General features: G+C 35.1%; 1 protein-coding gene across 1 annotated transcript in view; it reads right to left on the bottom strand.

Moving 5' to 3' along the window:
- The window catches only part of SNTG2 (syntrophin gamma 2), a 145850-nt gene that overhangs the window by 21810 nt on the left and 97726 nt on the right, over nucleotides 1-26314 (bottom strand). The window contains exons 13-16 of the mRNA XM_040058173.1: nucleotides 25349-25387; nucleotides 15603-15719; nucleotides 7991-8062; nucleotides 4312-4521 (exon numbers count right to left, since the gene is read on the bottom strand). Coding sequence (XP_039914107.1) covers nucleotides 4312-4521; nucleotides 7991-8062; nucleotides 15603-15719; nucleotides 25349-25387 — 438 coding nt within the window. The remainder of the gene's footprint in view (nucleotides 1-4311; nucleotides 4522-7990; nucleotides 8063-15602; nucleotides 15720-25348; nucleotides 25388-26314) is intronic.

The raw sequence follows: 26314 nt of genomic DNA, 5'->3' as shown, positions 1-26314 counted from the left end.
AGATCAGCCTGAAGAACACACAGTGTATAGGGGGAAATGTTAAAGTGGAACAGCAAGATGGTGAACTAAGCCTTGCATAAGATATATCACTCTCATGTCTGTCATCTTTTTTAAGCATGGAAGACTCAAGGTCACAGAGGAAAACAGTGACTAGCTGGAATAATATGTAAAAACAATTAATTGTTGCTTACAAAACAAAACATAATTATCAATTGCACTTATCTATTATTTCATTTTTAGGAAATTTCATCATGGTGTTTTAGCAGCACAATATTTGTAGAAAGAAAATTAAAAGTTTAATGTGAGAATCCTATAGTAATGAAGCTCCAGGTCTATGTGAACAATTATTCCCATTATTTTTGCTTTATCCAGGAATAGACATAATCTGTCTGAGAGCAATTCTGAGTCACAATGATTCTGAGTCATATATGCAGCATCAAGAATATTACTATAGAGAATGGTCTGGTGTTAACTCCTAGGAAAATAAAGACGTTAAACATTTGTACAAAACCATAAAACATCCACAGAATATGGGCTTTACGTTAACTGATTTTAAGAGGGAAAACACAGGATAATTGCATTATAAATTTACAGTCATTATAAAATGGTTTTGAATTCCAATAATGTTAAGTAAAATAATTTGCAACATTCATTAATCTTCATTTGTTTACTTTGTTTGCTTGCTTTGTTTACTTTGACTTTATTTGTCATGTAAATTCTTCACATGAGGACAATGTATCATTCCAGGAACATGAATTTTACTGCTAAAACTTCTCTCTACATTCATATCCTCAACTTGGGGGAAAAAAAAAAAAAATTCAAAGGTTTATTTCTCTGTCAATGTCAGTCACTGAATTATGGAACAAAACAGAAAGAAATTAACTAGAAGTATGTACCTTTAAGCATGGAAAATAATGAGGCAGCAAAACTTCTTGATTATTCTGTTATAATTGAATGGAATACAGCCTATTTTAATTCACGGAATAATTCACATTAACTCAAACATTTTTTTTGTCCATGCAACACAAAGAGTTTCAATACAGTAGGTTATTCAGGTGTATGAGGATTGGAAAGAACTTGCAGCATCTTCATCACTTACTGCACTACGACAATCACAGATGGCAGTATGAAGGGAAAACTTTATTTTGCGTTAGAATTGCTAGTGAGGAGAGTATGTAACCATGTCTTATCACTATATACCAACTGAAGGTACTTTAGAGACACTGTGGTAGATGATTATCCCACTGCATGATTTCTTTCAGTCTTCTGAGAATTCTTTCACTTGTAGAGCAGATCCCTCTCCTCTGTCTTCTTACAGCCATCAAACAAAGCTTACATGTACAAGGTTTCAAGATGAAAAAACTGTTGGTCCAATTTTTCTACAGCTGACTATAAAATATATTACTTTCACTCTTTCCTCTGTCCACTACCAGATACTATTCCAATATTCTCCTCCATCCTCCTTCTGAACAGAACTGATCCAAATCATCCCTTTGATATGTTTCTGCATTAATTTAATAATCATATCCAAGACTCAGATGAGTCAATGTAATTTCCTCTGGAAAAAATAATCTGAGGCAAGGGAAGAATACTGATTGAGAAATTTAACAAAAGACAACTTTGAAAAAATGTGGAATAGTATCCTATGCTACTGACAAGTCCAGCCTGAAGGGTCAAAGAATTAGTAAGCACTCTGGAAAATGTGCTAGTCTCTTATTTTTGGAGATTTTCTACACCATAAAAATCTTGAAAAAAAACCAGAAGAAAAATTACCTAGTGTGAGCATCATTTATTCATCTTGCACAGTTTAGGATGTTCCAGGTGAGACGAACATTCTTGCTGGGATTTGTTGAAGATGATTTAACTTCAAGATATGACTGAGGGGATTTCATTGCAATGCTTACTTTTATTACCAGCCTCACAGAAATACTTTTTAACAGCACTTTTTCTCTCTTTCAATTGCCTTTCTGCCTTACTTCTACTGCATTTTTATCACTCCCATCTATCCAAGTTATGCCATCAGTAACTACAGTAGTTTTCTAGGAAAAAAATACATGTACTTCTAGTACACGGATTCAACATCTGTTGGTTTGTTATCATTGTCTACAAATAGATTAATTTCACCAGAGTCACTGAATTTCAGGGTTTCTTGGTATACTTTTTGTAAACAATTGCACCTTGAAATAGGGCTTTAACATAGCTGAAAGGGGAACATTATTGTGAGGGGTGGTTTTTCCTGCTTTATTGCATTCTTTCTGTCATCTACTGCTGCTACCATTTTCAAAGGAAATGTAAAAAAAAATCACATAGCACGGGCAGATAAAATTCAAAAGGACCACTGCACCATAGCTTTTCTTTTCATAAACTGTGTAAGGACAGAATCTTCTCAAAAATACAGCTCTTATTATAGAAACGCAAAATACAAAGGCTATGTACAAGATAAGGTTTACAAAAACTCACAGGCAAGATCCTAACTACATTCACAGTAAACAGGGTCAAGCCTCATTTAAATAATAATGGCTGAAATGCCACAATGCAATCCAAGAGCTGCCATGAATCTTGCCCAATAAAAAATAATTTCCAAAATTCTCCAAAAGAAAGAACATTTACAGAAGGACATACCAGTGACAAGCTTGAATTTTCTGCATACTGGAATGCCAGTTCTTTTTCTATGACTTGAAATTTTCTATGTAATATTAAACTGAACCTCATTCATGCCATTCTTGACACCATTCTGAAAAAAAAGGCACTCACAACATCATTTATACTTTGAAGGAAGAAAGAAAATAATGCAGTCAAAAGATTTTTGACTGTTGGAGAATGACCACAGTACTCTGAACTCTACTGACATAGTGGTTTACAGTGAATTTGGATGTATCCAACTATGTGCCGGAAAATTAAGACATAGGAAAACACATACTGAGACTTGAGCACTGTAATCAGGATTTTATTTGAGTTACTTTCCTGGAGGTTTCAGATACATTAAACCACAGCTGCAGGAAATTTAATGTCTTTTGTGTGGAATGAGTCTAGATGGCTTTTTGATTCAAATGACAGAAGATCATTCCACAAGCAAAGAATCATTCCTTAATTCTAAGGATGTAAAGGAAAAGAAAGTTTTGAGGTTTAACAATAAATATTCAGAAATTTAATTAGATAAAAAGCCAGCTAATCTCCAGCTTGTTATATTTAATTGTAATTATATGTTATCTAGCTTTTATATGGATAATAAATACAAGGATTGAATGGTTGTTCAAACAATTGTATCATAATTTCTTGAAGAGTTAATGTGAGAAAATACTTTATGCATATTAAATATGCATTATTAATGCCTCCCTGATGCCCAAGAAGTTTTCAGAGAATCCAATTATTTCCTGAAGAATTGTATTCCTTCTAAGAAGTTCAGGATTAGGAACTGTTACAAAGTCTTTTTGTTCCTTCATCACTCTAAAGAGACAAACACAAGAGTTCTAAGTGCCTTGTTAGGACCCAGAAGCCTGGTTAGAATCCCAGAGACTTGGAAATTTAGATGGAATCCTGCTCCTTGCAAGTCGTGTTAATACAATAATGTGATCCAGTGTTCTAAGTATTTAAATTGTCTTTAGGAGGTCGACAGGGCACTGCAAACCCAGCATACCAAATCAAGTTTGCATTTCTGTTAAACTTCTAAAATATATTTTTAATCAGAGAAGGCCTATAGTCTAAATGCATACACTCCCATAACATTCATCCAGTTCACTTGAGAGTATGAGTCTAGATTTACTAGCCAGCAGAAAGTGATAATCTGCTGTTTAATTTTGAGAATTCAGGAACTTCTTTTCACTTTTATACTGTCTTAAAACTCACTTTTATACTGTCTTCAAACTCTTCCAATGTTAACAAGGACAATCCCAATTCACAATTAACAATGTATGAGCAAAATATTTCTTCTTTGAATACAGAAGCATTATGTAAAACACACCTTAAGTGAGAGGAAAATTAGCTTTCTGGAAGAAAATGTTCAAGTTGGACGAAATAAATTCCTGAAGCTTTTATAGCAGTAAAAATGTATTAATTTCCAGTTTTCAATAATCAAGGTGAACTTACAAACTACTGCTTTCAATTTTCAATGCTCATTGACAGTTATTACACAGTCATTGACAGAAAAATATTGATGTGATGAAGCTTTCAGAAGTCTTCAGTGTATTAAATGTACTCAGATCCTTTGTCATGGAGGACATAAATTGGATGCAATTATTAAACATACAAAGAATTTAAACTCTTGTTATACTTATTTTACTGATTAAATGATTTAAATTGTTCACTACTTACCCCTGTTCTTTGAACTTCCAAGAAAATTGCTCTTTGAAATGATTTCTCCCACACTGCCAATTCACTGCCCAGCTCTACATTGAAATAATGGCTCTTGCCCTGTCCAACCATAACACTGAAACAATACGGCCTCTGGTCTTCAAGATCAAAGTCCTGGTGAATACCTAAATACAAGTTTGCTTGTAGCCAGCAATCGTCAGCAAGCCAGAGCTGAAAAACATGTTTCAGTACGTCATTTTTCATCTGGCAAAATCAAGCAATTGAACCAACAGTGTCTTCGGCAAGTGATGAGTACTTGGATATAGTCTGGTGTTACGTCAATGATTATGCTGAAGAAATGTTCTAGGCGTTAAGTAATCATGTCAAGGGCAGCTTCTCTCTTTGCTTCTTATTTCTTTATCCCCTATCTTTTAATCCAAGCTACTACTACACTTCCAAAATACTGTCAAAATTACCTAAACAATACATATGTAATTTAAAATATGTTTGTACCAGTATATTGTTTACAGTGAAACAAAAAGGAAATCCCTGAATGTTTCAATACATTCCAGGAGCTGTGTACCAGCTCTACAGGAGACTATAATTACTCCATTCTACTTGGGTTCCAATATGCTAAACCCCAAGGAATGCAGTAATTTATCAAGTATCCCTGGGCTAATTCTGGAAATGACAACATGAGCATGTCTTCTGATAGCTATCAATGCTGTTCTGTAACTACAAAGAGACTGAAGGAAGATCCTGCCATCAACTTCAAGAAAAAAAAGAGAAACTTCACATTAAACTTTCACAATAAAAAATTTACCTGGAATAGAATGTTTTGTAAATGTAAACAAATTAATACAAGAAACTTCCCTAATATTTCAAGACTTCATTGGTTAACATAAATATATAGGAAAAGAAAACTAAATTAAAAAGCTACTACCTACACAACTAATTACTTTCACAGCATTAATTTCCAAATTACATGTATTTTTATTTTTCTATTTATCAAATAGGACCCTTCCCTATCCCCATTTCTCTATGATATCATGAGGCAGAAAAGAATGAAACTCCAAAATAATTAGCCATGTTTCGTGGGGCATCTTGGGAGCAGCACATATTGCCACCAGGATACACAGCACTGGGTTGTTAAAATTCGCCCTGCAGCTACCTGAGGAGAGAGCAGACTTGATAAAGGTCATTATTTTACAACATTCCTTTGCACTGTTGAAAAGAAGTTGAACAAAATTCCTGCATATATTCTGCTGTTCAGCAGCCATGGAGTGACAGGTACTACATCTGCTTCAAGATTCAGAGCCGCATATCCTGGCTTGTAGACTACTATGTTAGGGGGTTTTTTGTTTGTTTTTGTTTTTTTAATTTGCATGTAAAAATAACAGGCAATAAAAGAAAATAAAAGACAAGTGACTTTAAAAATGTACAGGATTACAGTAAAAGTTTGAATTATGAGGCAAACTATAAGAATAAACACATATGATGCAAGACATTACATTTAAAATCATCTGGTTGTTACCACCAAATGACCAGAAATATGCAAGGGAATATTATATATATGAATTTTAATTCATGTATTTGTGTATTTATATGTATGTATACATACACCCAAATCTAAAATATATTAAACATTCTGATTTAAAATTTAAGTTCCATGTTGGATTCTTATTTTCCATGTTTAATTCTGAGATCATAATAAATATAGATGAGAAGCTTACAATTGGGTGTGTAACAAGAACACTTTTTAAAATCTATCTTTCATGAGAAGGTACAATAACACACTCTCCCATAGTTTTGCACTAGTTCTAACCAACTTCTGAAAATCCTTAAGAACACCCTTCCCACATGGTAGCTTTTACAACATAACTCTGTCATATGTAATGCAGAAAACTTAATCTCTTACAATTTTTGTATTTTTTCTGTTTGCCTCATTGTCATTTATAACAAAGAATCAACAGATAAGAGGTTAAGGAGATCAATTTGAGCTTTTGCACTTTAGCTTACGTATTCATGAAGATTAGCAATTAAGAATTCATTTGTTAAAATGTCAAGAACATTAAAGAATTGAATCTTGGGTAGTTTATTTCCCCACTTCTTTTTCTTTATGAAAAAGTACTGTGGAAGTTGCTCTAAGGACAGAATATCCTTGTATCCTTGAAATAACCATAATATTCCAGGAAGAATGGAGTTCTAGCCATAGCTCTTATAGAAGAAAAACCAAAACCCAAACCATGCCAAAATCTTTTTAAAAGGCTTAATATGTATATATTTCATTGGTGTCTGACTTGTATATGAGCCAAAAGTAAAATTATAAAAAATATGAAGGAGACTAAATAAATGATCTGTGACAGAACATTTACTTTTTGTTGGTATCTTAGTGATGGGCAGGACCTGAATTTGCCCATATGTTCCCAGCTGGAGACATGATCACTCAAAACTAATGCCATGCCTACAGGAATATGGCTCTTCTCCTGTGCTGCTGGAGCTGAGCTCTCTAGTCCTGAGCTCCAGGACTCCTGTTTTCCTGGAATGGCAGTGCCAAAACACTTCCTTCTCATATCCTGAATAACTGTTGCATCAGAAAAAACCCCAAAAAACCAACCAACCAACCAACAAACCAAAAAAAAAAAAAAAAAAAAAAAAAACAAAAAAACCACACACACAACCAAAAAAAAAAAAAAAAAAAAAAAAACCACAAAAAACCCAACAAATAAAAAACCCCTACAACACAAAAAAACCTGTACACCCCAAACTGAACCCAAGCCCTTAAATGTTTCTGATTCAGTGCAGGATTCATTACATGTAATAGCAAAAACCTGCCTTTTCCATGACATCAGTGCATGGTCAAAGGACAAACAGCAGAGAAGGGCAGCAGCTGGTGAGAACTAAGGATGAGCTTTAATTTTTCATTGAAACAGTACAACATCTGTAAAGATGAATTTATTTTTCTGAAAATATTTTTACTGTACTAGACAAATAGGCTCTCATAGTAGCCTTATCTCACCTGCAAAGGTTTTGTTTGGGTTGGAGAACAAAATTAATCTATCTAATGCAATTCATGAGAAAATATATTCTATAAGTCAATTATTTACACAAAGTGCGAAGATTTTGCCCCAAATCTTTGATCAGGACAAGCTAGAGAGAAAACATGACTGTATCTAGTTGGGGGAAGAAAATTAGTTCTTTGGGACACAAACCTAACATGTTGCCCTTTGCAAAGAAAAACACACTACAATACATGATACAACAATCAATACATATGATACAACAAGGACATAATTTTATATTTTAATTACTACGATGAAAATATGTTTATACAGATCAAGAATTACAGTAACAGCATTTTTCGTCATGTTTGCTTGAAAATCTGATCCACTAGGAAAAAACCAATATCATTATGCTTAGCCGTATGTCTCACTGATATTTCATACAGTGCTAATACTGAAAACTTTCTTCAATAAGAAAGCATTTCAGTAACTTGCTCGCTTGGAGCTTAACCCACTTTCCATATTTTCTTATACTTTCACAGCTAATGCACTAGCAATTGCAAATAGTTTTTCATAACAACAGATGAACTATATGAATGCTAGTTATTCCTAGTTCAGATTAACTTGAGTTTATCATCAATAGGAAAAGGTGAACTTTCTTTACTAAATAAAATTATTGGAACCATTAGGAAACCCACCTTGTGAATTTTAAATAGAACCTCACAGAGGTTATAGATTTTTTCAGCTCGTACCCAGTCTAGTGTGCTTACCTATAATTAAAAAAAAAAAAAAAAATCAACACACAATTTGAAAATCATGTTCAGATGAAGAAAACTAAAAAGGTTTCACCCATCATTAGTCTACTGGATCCTTTAAATACAGGCACATTACAATGTTTAATATCTAGCATTTAGAAAAGCCTGTCAAATAGTAGTACATTTTTACAGAAACACGAATAAAAGGTGTTAAATAATTTCATTTTTTCTTTTCCCAGTATGATGGAAACCTCTTTGTAATCTCTGTGGTTAGTTACACAAGCATTTTTATTTCTCAAGATGTCAACACAGACAACTCAGTCTCAAATACAGAGTCATTCAGCTTCATGTCTCAATACTAAAAAAATCTTACAACCAACAGATCAAGATGTATTCCTAAATTCAGTTCTGAGTTTACATGCACTAGGGAGTCAATAACTCAATATTTAGTCTAAAAACAGAAAAGGACTATGTGACTGCAATATTTAAAATCAGGAATCATATCAACTGTGTGCTCAATAATATGAAAATACTTTTTTTTTTTTCCCCTTTGGTTTCATTACTGAATCCTGTTGACATGCCAGGCTGTTAAAATCTGACAGCAAGAATGATGTTTGAAGTTTTTACCAAAATTCTACTTAATGATAGAAAGTGATAATCTGTTTTCTTTTAAAAACAGTACCTAGCCTACATAGTTCAAGAAAAAAAATAAAAAAGAGCTCACACACAGGAAAAATTCAATAGGAATAAATTATATATATATATATAATTTTTTTTTTTTTTGGCCTATATGTTTTAGAACAAAATCCTAGCTCTTGGGGAATGCACAGGAATGGCTGCATAGATAAATGAAGGATTTGACTAGGTTGTAATTCTTTTTGGCATATGGAAATAAGTATTTTGGTAACTTTAATAGTAACTTGGATAATTAAAAATTCTAAGGCTGATACAGCTTTGTCCCCCACCCAAAATGAAGAAAGCAGAAAAAATAAATCAAAACTATTAACATAAAGAAAAACTTGTTTTCAAACATCTGGTTTATGTGGATGAAACCTAACTAGAAAAAACTATGAAATTCAGTAAGAGATTCTTTTCCTCTGTGTTCACTGTAGCACGTAATTCACCTTTTAAAAAATTTAGGATTGTTCCTCATGATTTACTTGGAAATATCAACATGTTTTTGTTCTTTTAAAATTTATTTTAATGTTTAATTTTCAAGTCTCTAAATTCTAAGCTGTTAAACAGAATTGTAATATCTTGATGAGAATCCAAACAACTACAACACTTCCAGACCTCTGATGGGACTTCTGTTGGTTATGAAATGTTACTTCAGAGTCCTTTAGAGAAGTAATGTGAATTTGGTGTTAATTTCTTTTTAATCCTAACAACCTGAATTAATTCTTAATAATCTAGCCTTCTCTCCATTTCTCTTAGGTTTAGATTAGTTTTTTTAGGTGATTAAATTTAGATATTATAAATCACCTACTGAAATGGGACTGAAGAACCATAGAAGTTCTAGCATTATATCTTTTCCGGATATAGAGGGACTCACATTCTAGGATTCTCCATTTCATAATTTCTATATCTTAACAATCTAATGGCAAACATCACTTGAATACAATAAATGCACTAGAATATGTACAACGGGTCACACACTTTGTTTTACTATGAGCAATATCTCAAAAGTAAAAGCTCAGAACATTACATAAAGTTAATTTTAAAATTGCATGATAAAAGCACACAGTACTACTTAAAATTTTTCAAATTTAAATCTATTGTCAGCTGGTTTAGAAAAGAAATTTAAAGAAATTTTAGGCATTAACTTGTCCTCCCATCACTTTAAAAAGGTAGCAATTTTTAAAGACATGCCTTTCTATTTTTCAGATTTCCATTTCTATTTTTCTTCTTGTAAGTCCATTCAATCTTTTACTTGAGTTTTGTAATTTAATTATTGTACAAATAAAAAATAACCAAGGTTTTGAAACAACTGAAACAGAAGACTTATAAAGCTAATTCATAAAGAAATATACATTTAAACAGGCTCACAATAGAGTAAGTACTGCTGGTCTCTGCTTAATCTGATTTTCAGGGAAATATTTTGTACTTTGATGGCTGTTTTGAAAAGAAAATAATTAAATAATACATGTTTTGCCCCATACTGTTGATCCTCCAAAGGGATATTTATGTTTCTTGCAAAATAAGGTTTATAGTAGAATGGGGGCTAGTTAGTTCATTATTTGATCTTGAGTTTCTCAAAGGGAAAGGATCTTTTCTATCTCAGTGAGACAGCAGGAAAACCCTTTATTGCTGTGACTAGACATAGAAGCATAAGCACTGATTCATCTGCTGATTATGAAACTGACTTTAGTGACATGGGCTATGACCTGAAAGCTGTTGAGATATGAATGGACTTTCATTTGCTCATATAACTTGTTTTGATTCCTGAAGATTAATTTTAACTGTTGGAGTTCTTTGCACTATTAATGATGGATGAAGGTGACACTGCTGTGCCATTAAATTCACTCTGAATACTTCAGACTTCTTCCCATTATTCCATGCACCTCTTTCATCTTTTGATGCTGTGTAACCTCATATGACTTTTTCAGCAGAGGCAGGCAGTGACAGTAACAACTGCTGGCACCTAGATAAGTCAAGGTTTTCTTTACCTGTGTATGTCAGAGTAAGGTTACCAATGCACAGAGTGAAACAGTCTGAACACCACTGTGTGCAAGGTGCTCAGAACACAAATGACATGTTGAGAAGAATTTTAAGGAGGAAATATAAATATATTATAAAGGAATACTAGAATCTAAACAGACAGCTGACATTATGTATAATTTTATCAGAACTATCATAGTATGTCTAAGTTTAAAATATTACTGTTAGAAACTTCTCTACTTTAAAAAAACCCACAAATAATTATATACTCCCAGTCAAGGAGAAAAGCTGGAAATAAACAGGGAAGTTAATGAAAATTGCAATATTCTTCATTTGATTTAAAGAATGTTCCAGTTTATTGCAGGTTATCCATCATCACACATGTAATAACTGGGTAATAAGTAACTAAGATAAATGAGATACTCAAGTATATTTCTTAAGCAATAAAATAATTTTTCTCATTATTTCCCCTTGGAATTGTTTCTGCAGGTATTTTATACATTGCAATTTCTTGCAATTTCTTTTTCCTGAAGCATTTGACAAAACATTTCAAACAGCTATATTCAGAATAGATTAATTAATGAGACATGCTTGCATTCATATGAATTTAATTCAGACAGTTTCAGAAATGGTGTCAAAATATATTAGTTTCCATTAGCGTTCAGAAAGCTTCTATTTTAATTCATATTTGTCTACTATATGAATTTATGACCAAAAGGCGATAGATGTTGTTATATTATTGACAGACCAACTCCTTAGCTAACCCAGTGCAGTATGTATTGAATACTTGCTTCTGTAGACATTTAGCTTATTAATCCTTTCAGGAACATTGCAAAACTAAGACATTTGTAAACTCACAGGTAACACTGTGCTAATCAGAAAGATAATAAAACCAGAGTTACAAAAAATAAGAACCTGAAATTACAATCCTAGTCTCTAATGAGAGACTGAAATAGGTACATAGAATTACAGAAGTCCAAGTGTTGCAGAAATACTTTTTGCTTTAGCATGAGTTTCTGCAATCTTCTCATGGTTTAAAAACAGGCATTACAGTGGAGTTCTGAAAATAAACAAAGTGGCAAAATCTAGCTTTACATAGACCAAGTGATCTCAGCATCACTTCAAACTCATATTCTAATATGTGTGTTAATCATTGGCTTTTCTTTAAAAAGTTATTATTTAAAATAGAGAGAAAACAAACTAATTTTGACACACACACACACACGTTAAACAATTAGCTCATGAAGTTACTCTCTAGAATATAGCTCTGCAATTATAAAATAGACATAAAAGACTTTCATGCCTGCTCAGAGATCGCCACTAAATAAAGAAGTATGGGTGAATTAAGAGAATCATACTTCAAAACTCACTAAAATCAAATTAACATAATATACTCTTGGACTTTCTCTGAACACAGAATCTGATTCCAGAAGACTCCAGAGCCCCCCTAAAATATTAAAAATATTTGAATAAATTTAAAACATTAAAAAATCCAACAGTAATGTCCCCTAGCCCATATTCCATAAAAACATTAAACTAATTTCTGGAAATTTTCAAAGCTATAAAAAATAGTTTCATTTTGAATGACAATTTACAATACTTTTTTGCTCAATTTCTTCTGGTATATCAATTTACAACTTTTCCAATATCTGAAAATTGACAGGAATTTTATAGATACTTTTAGAATGTAATGAAGTACTGTTTGTATATTAAAATTCACACAAGAATAACTTATTTTGGTTCAGTGGTGGTTTTCAGATATACAGCTTTCAGAAATGAGTCACACTTCTAATACAGTAGTCAGTAAATGAAATCTGTAAATTTTTTAAATACAATCAGATACGCCACTTCAGGGATGAAAAAGACTGTTAATCACACCATTCTTGATATTTACTTCTGTGGTGAAGCCTCTACATTTCTAGAATCACCATCTGAGATATTGTAGAAATAGTGTATAAATAGAATGTTACTTGTCAGACTGATTTCTTTCATAGTGTAGTATCCACATTTTCTCCACAATTTTTTTTTTTTTCTCATAGATAACTACATTTTCCATTATTATGAAAATTAGCAGCTGTATTTACATTCACATCATCTTTTGAACACAATGAAATAGAAAAAGAGTGGAAATTTTACTACATGCTTTTACAGACAGTTGTAAAATTATGGATAAAGACAATTGTAGAACTTACAGGTCATCTACTCTGTGCACACTATATTGATACACTGTTATACCACATTGATTCAGAATACAAACAGCAATAGCATCATCTCTGAAATAAAACATGTTAAAGGTCAAGCAAGATGAAACATTTGTATTTTTGTGATTGAAAAATCTACTCCCCCCTCCTGCCCCCCACTTAGGATAGTAAAACCCCCAAACCTCAGCAGGAGCAATGGTAAGAGTAGTTGCATCAAATATCTCTAAAAACAGTGAAAGAGCTGTATGCGCAATTCTGCATGGGGACCTGTGTTTCCAGGTACAGAGCTGGGACACGTGACACAGAACCAGTGCCATGGGAGCGCTCCGGGGTCTGGCAGGGCAGGGTGCCTGCAGTGGACTGACCTTGTCACACAGCCAAACACCCACCCACACAGCCCCTCACTAACTCCCACCCCCCTGCTATGGGATGGGAGAGACAATAGGAAGAGCAAAACTGAGAATATGCATGGAGCAAGAAGAGGACAGTTTAATAAGTGATGGAAAGGGAAAGAAATCAATTAATGCAAAGGTGATTCCACACTGCTCACCCCAAGCAGACCAATGCCCAGCCAGCCTCCAAGCAATGGCTACTTTTGAAGACCAAATCCCCACTTTTCATTACTGAGCATGATGTTTCGTGGTATGTGAAATCCCTTTTGGTCTATTTAAATCAGCTGTCCTGGCCGTGTCCCCCGCAGCCTGCACCAGCCCCAGGCTGTTTGCTGGGTGAGCAGTGAGAATGGAAAGGCTGCACCAGCCCAAACCACCATTTGGTGTTAGCTCTGCTTTAGCCCCATGTAGGAAACCACTGCCACACGGGCTGCTAGGAAGCAATGACCTCCATCCCAGCAAGGCCCAGTACATATCCCAGCCAGGAGCAGGGCAGCCATGGGCACTGGGGCAGCCCCAGCTCTGGGCACCAGCCATCTCCCTGGGAGCAGGGATGGGCTGAGGCTGGGCCTGGACATGGGCCCCTGGGCAGCCCTGGCTTGTGGGGCAATGTCTGGGCAGGGCAGGGCTGCGGAGCCTGAGACTGGCCCAGCTGCTCTGCAGGGCTGCTCCACAGGGCTGCACCAGGATTGTGGAGCGGGCCACCATCAACAAAAGCCAGGGCTGGAGGTGCCCTCAGGAGACTGATAGTCAGCTTCAAAGTGTGGATCCAGGTTTGAAGTCTCTAGAAAGAAGGTTGCTGGAAACTGCTAATTTGGTGTTAATTTTTGGGAGCTTTTCCCCTGATGAAAGACACTTGGGGAATGTCAAAAGAGCAAGAAAACTGGTCAACAAGTTTTATGTTTATAAACTCTCAGAGTTACTGGTGCATCATAGTATTGAGGTGACAACACCTTGATCAAAGGGATCTCCTTTATGAAAGCCAGGGTTCCTACAAAAAAATTTTTAAGAGCATAACAGATTGTGTCAAGTAATTTATACTATACCATCCCCACTTGTCTGTTCTTAGTAGAGTGATGGAAATGGTAAATGGAGTAGTTTATCCGAAATTAGTATTGTATAGATGTATAATTTCAATTATACCAATAATGCATCTTAGAAACAGGTCTGAAGACAATAATTAAAATTTATAGAGGAAAACCATTCATGTAGTGTGTTATTTGTTAATATTTCTGCATAGTTTTTGCATTTTAATTGGAATTAAGTGATTTAATCAAATTTTAGTTCTTTTGCTTAACATATGAAACCCCCAATTTTTAGAGGGGGAAAGCCCCTGCTTTTCCTAGATATGTTGTCTTATTTTAAAAAGAATACTATTAGCCATTTTAGAATGTTTGAAGTTAATTGGAATCATTGGATTATTAATTTCAGTCTAGAGAGGGAGAAATTTTACTTACTGCATTTCATTGAGGTTCATAAATAACTTTTGAAAGTATGTATTTCCCAAAAGTACTGAAGAGAGTACACATATAAAGGAACTGATTTTCTTTGGATCAGCAGACAAAATTGGGAGACTGAGCAGTTTCTGGGCAATACTGTAAGCAAGTTGTAAAATTGAAATTGTATTCTAAGTCCACATTTTATTCTTTTATCATTTGTTTAAGACAAAGGCTTTCTGGAGAAAAAAGAAAGGATTAAATATTACCATGTGGCAAGTATGGATAATTTTTAAAACAGTTTAGAATTCTACAGCTCATTTCCATTTCACCCTTCTAAATTAATTTTTAGAAAAATATTAGATAAGGCAGCTGTTGTGAAAGAGAATTCATGTTATGAGGTATACAAATTATCAAAGCAAGACTTGTTCAAACTGTACACTTAGCACTTCAATCCCTTGCTTGTGTGAAAAATCCACAAGTATTTATGGATGGTTTATTTAATGATGCATCTTATCTTTCAGAAAGCAGAGTAATTACCAGCTCATTACATCTACAAAATACCTTAGAATAAATAAGGGAAGAAATATTAAGCCTAACCAACCAAAATAAAATCTGACCTTGATAACTTCAAAAACCAAAACATCCCATAAGGAATTCTTTACACTATCCAGATACAGCAAGTTTTTCAGAGGACCTTGAGAGAGGCTAAATATCTACAGTTTATTTAAATTCAGTGGCATCTGTGGCTTTAACTTACATTGAAATCACAGCCTAAAACTTCACTTGATAAAGGAAAACAAACCCAGACGTAACAAACAGGTTTCCATTTACAATGAAACTGACATAAAAATATCAATTTTTTTACCGGTGGAGTGCTGAAAATGTAGAAGGATGAACCCTTCAGGGCCAGAAACTTGAATTTGTAGAGCTGAGATGAATCAGTTCCTTCAAGTCTCTCATTTACCCACCCCATATGTATGACCTGTAAAAGAAAATAATTGAAAATTAAAGTTCTCTTTCTCAGTGGATCGTAAGAGTGGTTTTAGTAGAACAGTATGCATCAGCTACTTCATATTTGCTTTCCAACCATCTCCATATTCTTGAAGTGTACAGTATCATGCTAGCGTGTCAGAAGTCCTTGAAGAGACTCAAACTTGTAGTACCGGTAGTCTGAATCTTATCTGAAATAACCTCTGTTTTAAAAGCCACCTACACAGGTCAAAGCAGACTCTCATTTGAACCAGAAGAAAACTTACATGTACTGAAGTAGTTCAGCAGTTTATAAAAACCATAATACCTTTTCTATAGCAGTGCCAAAACTTGGACATACTGACATTTTTATTACATGTACCTCTAAACAAATACCTCTAAACAAATCACTAGATTTATTTGAAATCAAACCGCTTTCACCAGGCTCACGTTTGCAACTGTTAAAAAAGTCTTTGTCACACTTATTGTCTTTCAGAGTTTACAGTTTTTTCCATATACACTTTATCACATTTATGTTTTCAAAGAATTAGATGTCAAATTCAATGTTAGCAGTGTCACAACATGTGCTTTTATTTTCCAGATAAATTAATGCTAAGAATAAATGGAATGAAGAAGTAAAATTGCATGCTTACCTTTTGAGGTAAATACAAATTTATAAAGGAATTCCATAAATAATAATGCCATAGTGTGGTAGCAGAATATCATGAATGTCTTTACTGAAAAATAACAAACCAAAAAACATTCCAGGCCCCATTTTGCATATATTAAGGGAAATATATTGCTCTTGAAATAGGTACTTAAATCTAGAGTGAATCACCAGTCTGAATGAACAAGTATTGCTGAGTAGCTTGCTCATTTTCAACTACGGCTACACATACAGACAGTAATGAGTTACACGAGGAAGAAGTGCCAAAGCACTAGCTAATAGTACAGATGAACATCCATACTTATATTATGAAAACCTCACAAATAGTTTTCTAATGTTGGTATTTGATGTATCAGTTATGTCTTTTGTCAATCAATTTATCAATAAATGAAAAATAAATCAGTATGTTGAGCCAGACAATCCTTCTCCATACTGTTCTACTGACCTCCGGCACTAACATTTTAAGGAAATCTAAGAAACAGCAAAATAAATACAGTAGTCCTTCAAGTTCTTGATTTGCTATTCTGTAAATTGAATAACTCTCACCAAAACAGTTTTTCTACAGTAGTCAGCAATAGGGTAGAAACAGGTTGTTCAGACACCGCATTACTTTAAAAAAATATACAATTTTATTGTTGATACTTTATTACAATGATATTATATATTCAGTTTATCAGGGTCTTAATATCAAATAATACAGACAAAAAGAATGATATCCAATATAATTTTAGGAGTTTTACTTTCTTTCTACATATCTTATTGACTGCTTTATTTAATGGCCCTTTAGATTTCAGAAATGGAGAGAGAATAATTCAGTTCAACAAAATCTGTATGGAACAAAAGCAAACAAATGTTTGTACTCAATAACAAGCTGTCTATGGTTTACTGGGTTACTGAGATTTTAACTGGATCTTAGTACATGGGTGGGAATGTTAGTCTGGGATAAAAAAAATCTTCCTTTTGTTTGACTGAAACCTGCCATTTGAAGTTTTCAGGAACTACAAACTGTCTCTTCTCAGCACTGCTTTCATTACCATTTGAAAATTACCTATACATCATTGATATTATTAAGTTTCTAACATGTTCTAATACACTTTCCAAAAATACCTGTAAGAAGAAAATGAGCAATGACACTCATTACAAGGAGATAAAACAAGTCACTAACAAAATGTAATCCAATCATAGCAGATAAATGAAAGTTCTTATTTGCACTTACTGTTTTCCTACAGCATTAAAGCAGCTAGATGCTGCAATGGCTAGAAATTTAACATATTAAATTTAATAAAGAAGTCAGTACATTTTGTATATAGTGCTTTTAGTTAAATACTTATGGAAAGTAAATGATGCAAAATGCTCAGGAGGGAATTGAAGAAAGAAAGTCAAGTGGATCTCTGTGTCAGAACAGACTGATACACTTATGAAATTAAAAAGGGATAAGAATCTACAAGAGATGCCAGACTGACCTGCACGTTAAGAATGGTGTCATACTATGAGGCACAATGGAACTACAACAAATTAAGAAAGCAAAGAGAAGTACATCTTGAGGCACCTTAAATAAATTTTAGGGTCTTTTCCAAAACAAGTTACCACTTGGTAATGGTATGGCATATTTTGAAGAGAACAGCTATTGGGGGCAGGACTGGGATGGGGGGAAAACAGTCCTAACACATATATAAGTTTAACTAAAAAATAAAAATAAAAAAAATAAGTTTGAAATGCTGTAAGTTTTGATGTATTACATTACAGGTTTCCATTGCATCAGTTGCATTTGGTTATGTCTGAATGGCTACCATTCAAAATGAAATGTTCTAGACAGCAAAGTATAGAGGACCCTAGAAATCATGACGCTCAAGTGTTTTATATGCTTTAGTTCAAGAATTAAATTTATAACTCCAAGCTGGGCACAGTGTCAACACCACAAATAGTAACATATTTGCACTATGCTGAAGGGAACTATAAAGACAGGTGTGTATCTGAATTCATATGTCTTCCCAGGCATTGTCTGCCTGGGCAAAATTTAGATTGCAAGTAGTTTTGGGTAGCAATAATAGTTTCAACTCTTTGTTTTCTTGTTTGAACAGGTAAATTGGACCTGATGTCTCTCACCTTTACTCATTACAGTCTTCTTGTTCAAGTTAGGATCCAAAGAACAAAACTCTCTCTTGAAGGTAGCTACCACCAGTAAGTTGCCTTACTGGTTATGCATTCTGATATTATAGCAGATCAATAGCACAATTCATATCCTTCACAACTTTTTCTTCTTCCTTTTTTTTTTTTTTTTTTCCGATGCTTGGTTTGTATTTTAGCAATATTACAACAATAACAATTGGAAAAATAAAGAAGAAACCATTTCGAACTATAGAAGTTTATCTCACAGAGCATATTTAACCCACAGCGTTGAACATTAGCTGACCAGAGGTTAAAAAGTTTAGTGTTTTTAAGTGCTACTTCTTCTGTTAGAGTAAGTTCTTTCAATGAAAGATCTTAGGTGCCAGAAAAAGTTTCTGAAGCAAATCAAGGCATTTAGTCATGCTCCCTTTCTACAGGTGTAAGTTGTAAAATTATAGTCTTCAAGAACCTAACTTTTCCAGACTAACCATTAGGATAAAGTAATTTTATTGCTATATATTATATTTTTAAAAACATTTTCCTTTGTTTTGAGGAAAAAAAAAAAAAAAAAAAAAAAAGAAGAGGAAGAGAAAGAGAAAGAAAGAAAAAATGGTCTTTCCAGAGTAGGTGGAGGGTTTCTTGTATGCTGAAGGATGAAGCCAGGCAAACATGTTCATGGCATGCCTGCAGCAGCAGTTCCGCTATGAGGAACAATGAGAAAACCCTTAATATTTTAAAAGTTTCTTATTGGGAATCATGATCTTATAATTACCAAACACAGGGTAGAAAAGAAGCTTCTGAAAAACTTAGTACCCTACTCACTCCAAAATGCAGTAGCCATTATACCTGTTTAATGTTCTCAGGACCACTGCTAGTGGAGGCTTCCTATTTTCTCTCTCAACAATCTACTCTAGCAGTTGATTTCTCATGTCAAGCCTAAATCAGTCTTCCTGTAATCACAATTAAAGACTTTTTTTTGCCCTATCCAGTAAAGATTCAGATGATTTTCACCTTAGAGTGGAAGAATTAAAAAAGCTTACTCAGTTCACAAATGGAGCAAATAATCCACGAACAAGGATATATAGCTTGTGTGGCATCATTCTTTACCGCTTTTCACAACTTATTCTCTGAGCACAAAGTTATCATTATCAAACATTTCTTTCATACTTCTGTATTTCTTTTAACCTGTCTACGGAGGCCACAGAAAACCTCTGGTCAATACCTTTTCAGAAACCTAGTGCACAAAATGAGAGGCAGTATTCCTCTCAGTAACAGTAACACTTAGCGTGCCTTGCAGTGGCTGGCTTAGGTACAACCCACAATGCCTGCCTTTCTCAAAAGCCACCAAGCAGACATGGTTGTTCTGGCATGCTGGTAGGCAGCCAGCCTACCAGTTGTTAAACTGGCAAGGCAACAGCATGAGAAAGTGCTGTATATTGCTCATGATGTGAAGGGAGGAGTTGGCTGGTAGCTGAAGCCAACAAGGGGTTAAACACCAATAAGGGGGTAAACCAGAAGGTGAAAAACACTAAAAGAAAGTGAAAAATGGATGAAGAGTGCCAAAAGATAATGAAAAAGGGGACTGACTTACAGACAGCTGGGGTGGTATCACAGATTAAGGTTGAAATAACCAAATAAGCATGTAAAATTTGGAAAAAAATAAGGGCAGTAAAGGGTAGGTGAATTCCTTATTTGGGCAGAGAAAAAGGGGAACAAAGGAATATAAGGTAAACCAAAGTGTTGCATCATGTGGCAACAGCGATGGTGTCCAGGGAGGTTACAAGCACCGGCAGGGAAACAGACAAGTCTCTGTTGTAAGCATGAGAATCCATTTATTCCCCCCTACCCCGGACCAGGGAGGGGGTGAGAGCGAAGAGGGATGAAGACAAAGAGGATGAGCAGAGGCAGGCTCATGGTTTTTATCAGGTATTCTAGGGGAGGAGTATTAGGTTCTGCTCAAAAGGGGGGAGATCAGATTTCAGCCTTCTCAAAACAGGACTCCACACCAAAGGAATGCAAGTATTTTGGTCTCTGTTGGTCAACCCTGTATCTGATTAAAACACGCTGATGTAATAATAAATAATGATAATAAACCATAGTAATAAGTCTTAAAAATGAACCTGTTGTTTTTCACATTATCTCTATCTGACTGGCTTATGGAGATAGGGGCATCTCTGAGTTCTAGTAAGACAGTGGTGGATGAACCAAACCTTTCTAAAAGAATTTACCACCCCAGATAACCATCAGGCATTTTCCAGTAATAACCTCTTCAGTTTTTTCCAGTCTTTTAAATATACTTAATTATTTTTGCATATATTCTGTGTCTTAATTGGCTTCAACCCTGGTTTTCAGACTCATTCTTCAATATGGCAAGATCATTCTTTTGTTTAACAAGGTGTTTTACAGCTTAATGTCTGCAAAATTAGCGGGCTTATGTGGTGGTGCAAGAATTGTTTTATCAAGTTCTTAAGTAATTTTGTAAGTTTTATAAGAAGTTTTATGTTATGGTTCATTCCACTGTGCCCCCATTTTCTGTAACGGCTCCTCCCCTATGAGTTTGCTATATAACAAGTTGTTTCATGTCAATCATCCCACCCCTCCCACCCGTCCTTGTCAATCCCCTCTCCCCCCCACTCTGGGGCATCCTGTCTGTCACTTCGGGACCCCTCCCTAGACTTGGGAAAGTCCCAGGAGGGGCATCGTGTGATAGGCTGGTGCCTGGGAAATCCCCTTTTCCCCTCTTGTGAGTGGTCCCATGTTTAAAAGTGGACACCCCCTGTTATCCCCCCAAATTCCCTGATTTGCTGACCTGTTGTTGCCACCCCTTAATCCTCCCCCGTTTATAAGTTTGGGGAGGGAAATTCAAAGGGCTCTCTCTGGGCAGTTTGAAGAGTGGCGGAGCTCCCGCTGCTCGGACCTTGATAAACCATCATTACACCTGCCTAGTAGAGAGTCGCTCTTTTGTCCACCGCTGCAGTCACGACGCAATCAGGGCCAGCCACCAGTGGGGAGCCGAGACCCACAGGAAGAGGTTGCTCGCCTGCTTGCAACCCCGACTGAAACGCTTTGGCCGCTGTGCAGATCTGAGCCAGCCAGTGGTCAGCGCCTGCCAGGCGTGGAAGGACACAGCCACCGGCTTACTTTTGCTAACATACCATAAAGGCAGTATTCAAGGGAACTAGATCCACGTCAGACCTCTTCAGCACTTCTAGTCAAATTTCCATGTCAGTTTTCAAATTGAACCATCTCTATCTAATATTGGATTACCCAACAAATCCATATAATACTTGTTTAAAATATTTTCATGTCAGAAGTTGCCAAAAACCTTGCTGGAATCAAGATATACTGTAGCAAGCTCCTGTCACACAGGATATGTTACATGTTCACAAGAGAAAACTAGATTGGTTGTCATGATTTGTTACTGACAAATCTTCAGGGCAGTCCTTAGTCATCTTTCTGCTCCACACAGGTATTTTGTTTATTTATTTCAAATTTCTTTAAAGGATTAAAGTCAAATTGACTAGTCTCTAATTATACAACTTCTCTTTCTTTATTCAATTAGCAACCATAATGTTTGCCCCCTTCCTATTGTTTAGATATGCCATTTGGCAGACACAAATCCCCTGAAACAATCATGATAAAAGTTTAAGTGTTAAAAACATAAAAAAACTATCCAGCAAACAAACCAGAAAGAATTGCAAGGGTTTTTTTTTTTTTTGTTTTTTTTTTTTTTATCTGTACGGAGAGAGAATTGGCTCATTTACTTTCACAAAAATAAAAATCAATCCAGCAGTATATATTTTTGGAAAATTGAGCCCCAAATCTAATAAAGAATCAAGTGCTTTCAAATCTCTGGAGTATTACAAGAAATTATATCAAGCAAAATCAAAAGTTACAATGCTTAGATGCTGTCTTTAATCATTGACACAGGTTACACTGGAACTTAGAACCAGAGGTTCAGCAATGCTACTTATTAAATACCTTTCCAATATGTGTAATCCCTGAGTATTTCTTAAAATCTTGTAGTCCTTGAGTTGGAGTAACTAGCATGACTTGTCCTGGTATAACTAGAACACACCAAGCTATTTCCACAGACAGTCTGGGATTTTGTCTTTGGTGGTAATAATTTCCAATAGGCAGTTTAAATGCAAACACCCTGCTTTGGTGGGAAAAAGGAATTTAAAATTGTGGAAGTAGGTGGACCAATTAATTTCATGTCCTGGTACTGTTTATTTTAATGGTATAAACATATTGATAATGACCACAACTTCTACTACCTTGCCTAATACCTTTAACTTTGGATCATAGACGCTGGGAAAAGATAAAGAATCAGAGAATCACAGAATATTCTGAGTTGAAAGGGATCCACAAGAATCATCAAAGTCTAAATTATGGCCCTGCACAGGCCAAGAATCACACTATGTTTGTTTGACATCTTTTGGCAAAGAGACCCATAAATAAAGCTGGTTTATACCCAAGAACCAATATCAGTCCTTTCCCATTTTCTTTATTTAAATGCATACAGAATTAATTATGTTCCGGAGATTCAGTTTGCAGTAAAACCAGTCAGAGGCAATATAGAAGACAAAGAAGAAAGCCAGGTTTAACAAAGTAATTTTTTTTTTGTTTTACATTCTTGATAACCCTGAATCCTAGGTTTTTAATGTCTTGTGAAAAACAGAATTTGAATGAAACATATCCACATCTAACCTTCTCCCTTTATGAAAGGTTAAGCTGGACTCTAAAAGCAATGAAGAAAACTCAGTGCAGGCAACACAGTAATGAAACTCTAAGGACCTGTTTAATTCTTCAGGAATGTCTATTCTCAAAAGGAAAGATAAATTTGCAGCTATCACCAGTTTTACTTCAAGACAGTTCTTCAAGTGACCTTCAATTTCTTAAGGTTATCCTTTCTCTAAATTTTAAATCAATTGCCTTAATAAGAGCTATTCAGGTCGGTACAAACATTATGTAACTGACACTAATAGGCTCCATTAATCTAGGCCAGAAAAAGTCCTCTTCTGCTTTCAGTTACCATTGTCAAGTTTTATATGGTGCCTTTGTGATATATATATCTGAGAATTCACATTTTGATTGCTTTTAAAGCAAACTTTCACAGGACAGTTGTTCACAATTGCTGTGTTTTCTAGTTTTGTTTACTTGATCTGCCCAAATTCTCTCTTTTTTTTTTTTTCCTCCCTTTTTGGCAGAGAACAAGACAACGTTAGTTGCTGTCAGTTGTACCTTAAATTTTCAGCTTCTGAAAATAAGGTCCTGATTATCCTTTTTTTCATACTTGGAATGGAAAAAGTGGGCTAGATTTGTATTGCCTAACTTTAGGCACCTACTTTAGATAGTAGCTGAGGCAAGCCAAGACAGCAAAAGTGGCTCCTTTAAAGGATGATTTAAAGCACTGATACCAAGTTTCACATTTGAACAGCTCTCTGGAACAGAATAAGTTTCTGCACTGATTATTTAGGCAGTTTATGGAGACTAGCCTGTTTATTTAGGAAATCAAATTATGTATCTAGTGATATGTATAGTTGTATGACTGTCCCCAAAATTTTTTGAAAATTGAGGTCTCCTTTTTTAACTGAACTCATTATGTCTGCCCAAACTGATAAAGAAAGAACTTTGAATAGTTACTAAAGTACTTGCAGTAGACAGTTCATCCAACAAAACTTACCCAAATCAAATAGCTTTTCCCCTGGCATTCATAATTACCTGTTTTTCATATTGGTTTAATGAATAATTAAAAGCCATGGCAAAGAGAGTAATTAAAGCACAGAATTATAGAACAGTTGGGTTGGAAGGGAGCTTTAAGTGTAACAGAGGTCAACCCCACTGCAAAAAGCAGGCACATCTTCAACTAGATCAGATTGTTCAGAGCTCCACTAACTTCACCTTGAATGTTTCCAGGGATGGGGCATGCACCACCTCTCTGAGAAATCTTTCCCAGTGCTTTACCACCCTTAATGTAAGAAAAAAATTTTCCTTATGGCTAAACTAAATCAACATTCTTTCATTTTAAAATTAGTACCTCTTGTCCTATTACAATATGTTCTAAAAGTTTGTCTCAGTCATTCTTATGAGCCCCTTTAGATATTGAAAGTCTGCAATAAGGTCACCCTGGAGCCCTCCGTTCTCCAGGCTGAACAGTCCCAGCTCCCCCAGTATATCTCCTCACAGAAGTGGTGTTCCATCCCTCTGATTATCATTGTGGGTCCCCTCTGGATCTTTCAGAGATGGTCCATGTACTTATTTTGGGAGCCCCAGGGCTGGATGCAGAGATAGAGGGGTCTCACAAGAGTAGAGTATAGGGGCAGAATCACCTGCCCTGACCTGCTGGCCACTCTACTTTTGATGGACACAGGACACAGTTGGCTTTCTGTTCCCCAAGTCCTCCCTGCCCTTCAAGTGCCTTATCACAACTGCAAGGAGGATCTGTTCCTTGATCTTACCAGGAACATGGATGAGCTGACAGGTTGGTAGTTCCTGGGTTCCTCCTTTCTATCTGTTTTAAAAATGGGTGCAATGTTTCCTTTCTACTTCTCATCAGGGGCTCTACCTGACTTCTATAACTTTCCAAGCATCATATAGAATGACTTGGCAACTACATCAGCCAATTCTCTTGCGACTCTGGGATGCATCTCATCAGGTCCCATAGACTTAAGCATGTTCAGGTTCCTGAAGAAGTTCCTGATCTTTTCTTACTGTGAGAGGGATTTTGCTCTCCCATCACCGATCTTGCAATGCATCCACTAGTAAATTTTAGAACTGATGGGTATATGCAAGCTCGACAAATTTTCCAACAATGTAATCACACAAATTAAGAAAAAAATTGGATAATATAATGGAAATCTTACCTGGTCAGAGGGAGAACAGCATTTATTTGCCATTTTCATCTACAAAAAAGAGATGAAAGAACGCATAAAGTTATTAATATGCTGAAGAGTTTCTGTGATGCAATTATCATTGACTGACTTAGTTATTGAATACTATATTAATACTTCCAAATTATATTTGTAAGAAATTTTATCATTCAGTGCTTAAATACTAGATTTTTACTATTATAGTGAATTTGCAAAACCAAGGACTTGAAAGACAAAAGCCTTTTATCAGAGTTTTCCTTAAATACCTCATTAAGATAATGCATTTATGAATTAAACTTTGCCAGTGTGAGTGAAAATACTATAGTATACTGTAGATGTCTCACTTAGGTCTCAATTTAACAGCTGCTTAAGCAGATTCTTAAATAACGTCTATGGCAGTTATAGTTTGTACAGATGAGTGGTGGACAAATATTGTCTTATACAGCACAGAAGTACTTCTTTAAAGTGTAACATTTTTTGACATTTAATTTTATTCAGTGTAGATAAGTATTTAGAAATATATTAGAGTGGAAAATCAGACTTCCCTACATGCTAGGAGTAAGCTGAAAACTGTCCTAGAGTTGATGAGTACTTCTAAAGGACCTTGTTAAAAAGCCTGTTTTATTAGAAACTGAATGCTTGTGATCGAAGACCAAAACCTTACACCTATGCACTGGGAAAACTACAATTGCCATAGGAAACGAGCAGAGGAAATCCAGGGCTATTTCCTGTATCCTGGGCATACCAGATTTGTAAGATGAAATCTGTGGATGTAACTCAGTTAACATGGTGATGCCATTGACTGCTGTTGTGGGTTGACTGTCCAGTAGCTGAGCACCCACATAACTGCTCATTCCCTTCTCCCTACCAGTAGGAAGAGTGAAAGAATAGGAAAAACAAAAGCAAGAAAACTTCTGAGTCAAGATGAACAGAGCTTAAGTGGAAGAAACAAGAAAAAAT

The sequence above is a fragment of the Hirundo rustica genome, chromosome 3 (assembly GCF_015227805.2).
Source record: "Hirundo rustica isolate bHirRus1 chromosome 3, bHirRus1.pri.v3, whole genome shotgun sequence".
Lineage (NCBI taxonomy): Eukaryota > Metazoa > Chordata > Aves > Passeriformes > Hirundinidae > Hirundo > Hirundo rustica.
This window is presented reverse-complemented; position numbering and strand designations above follow the sequence as displayed.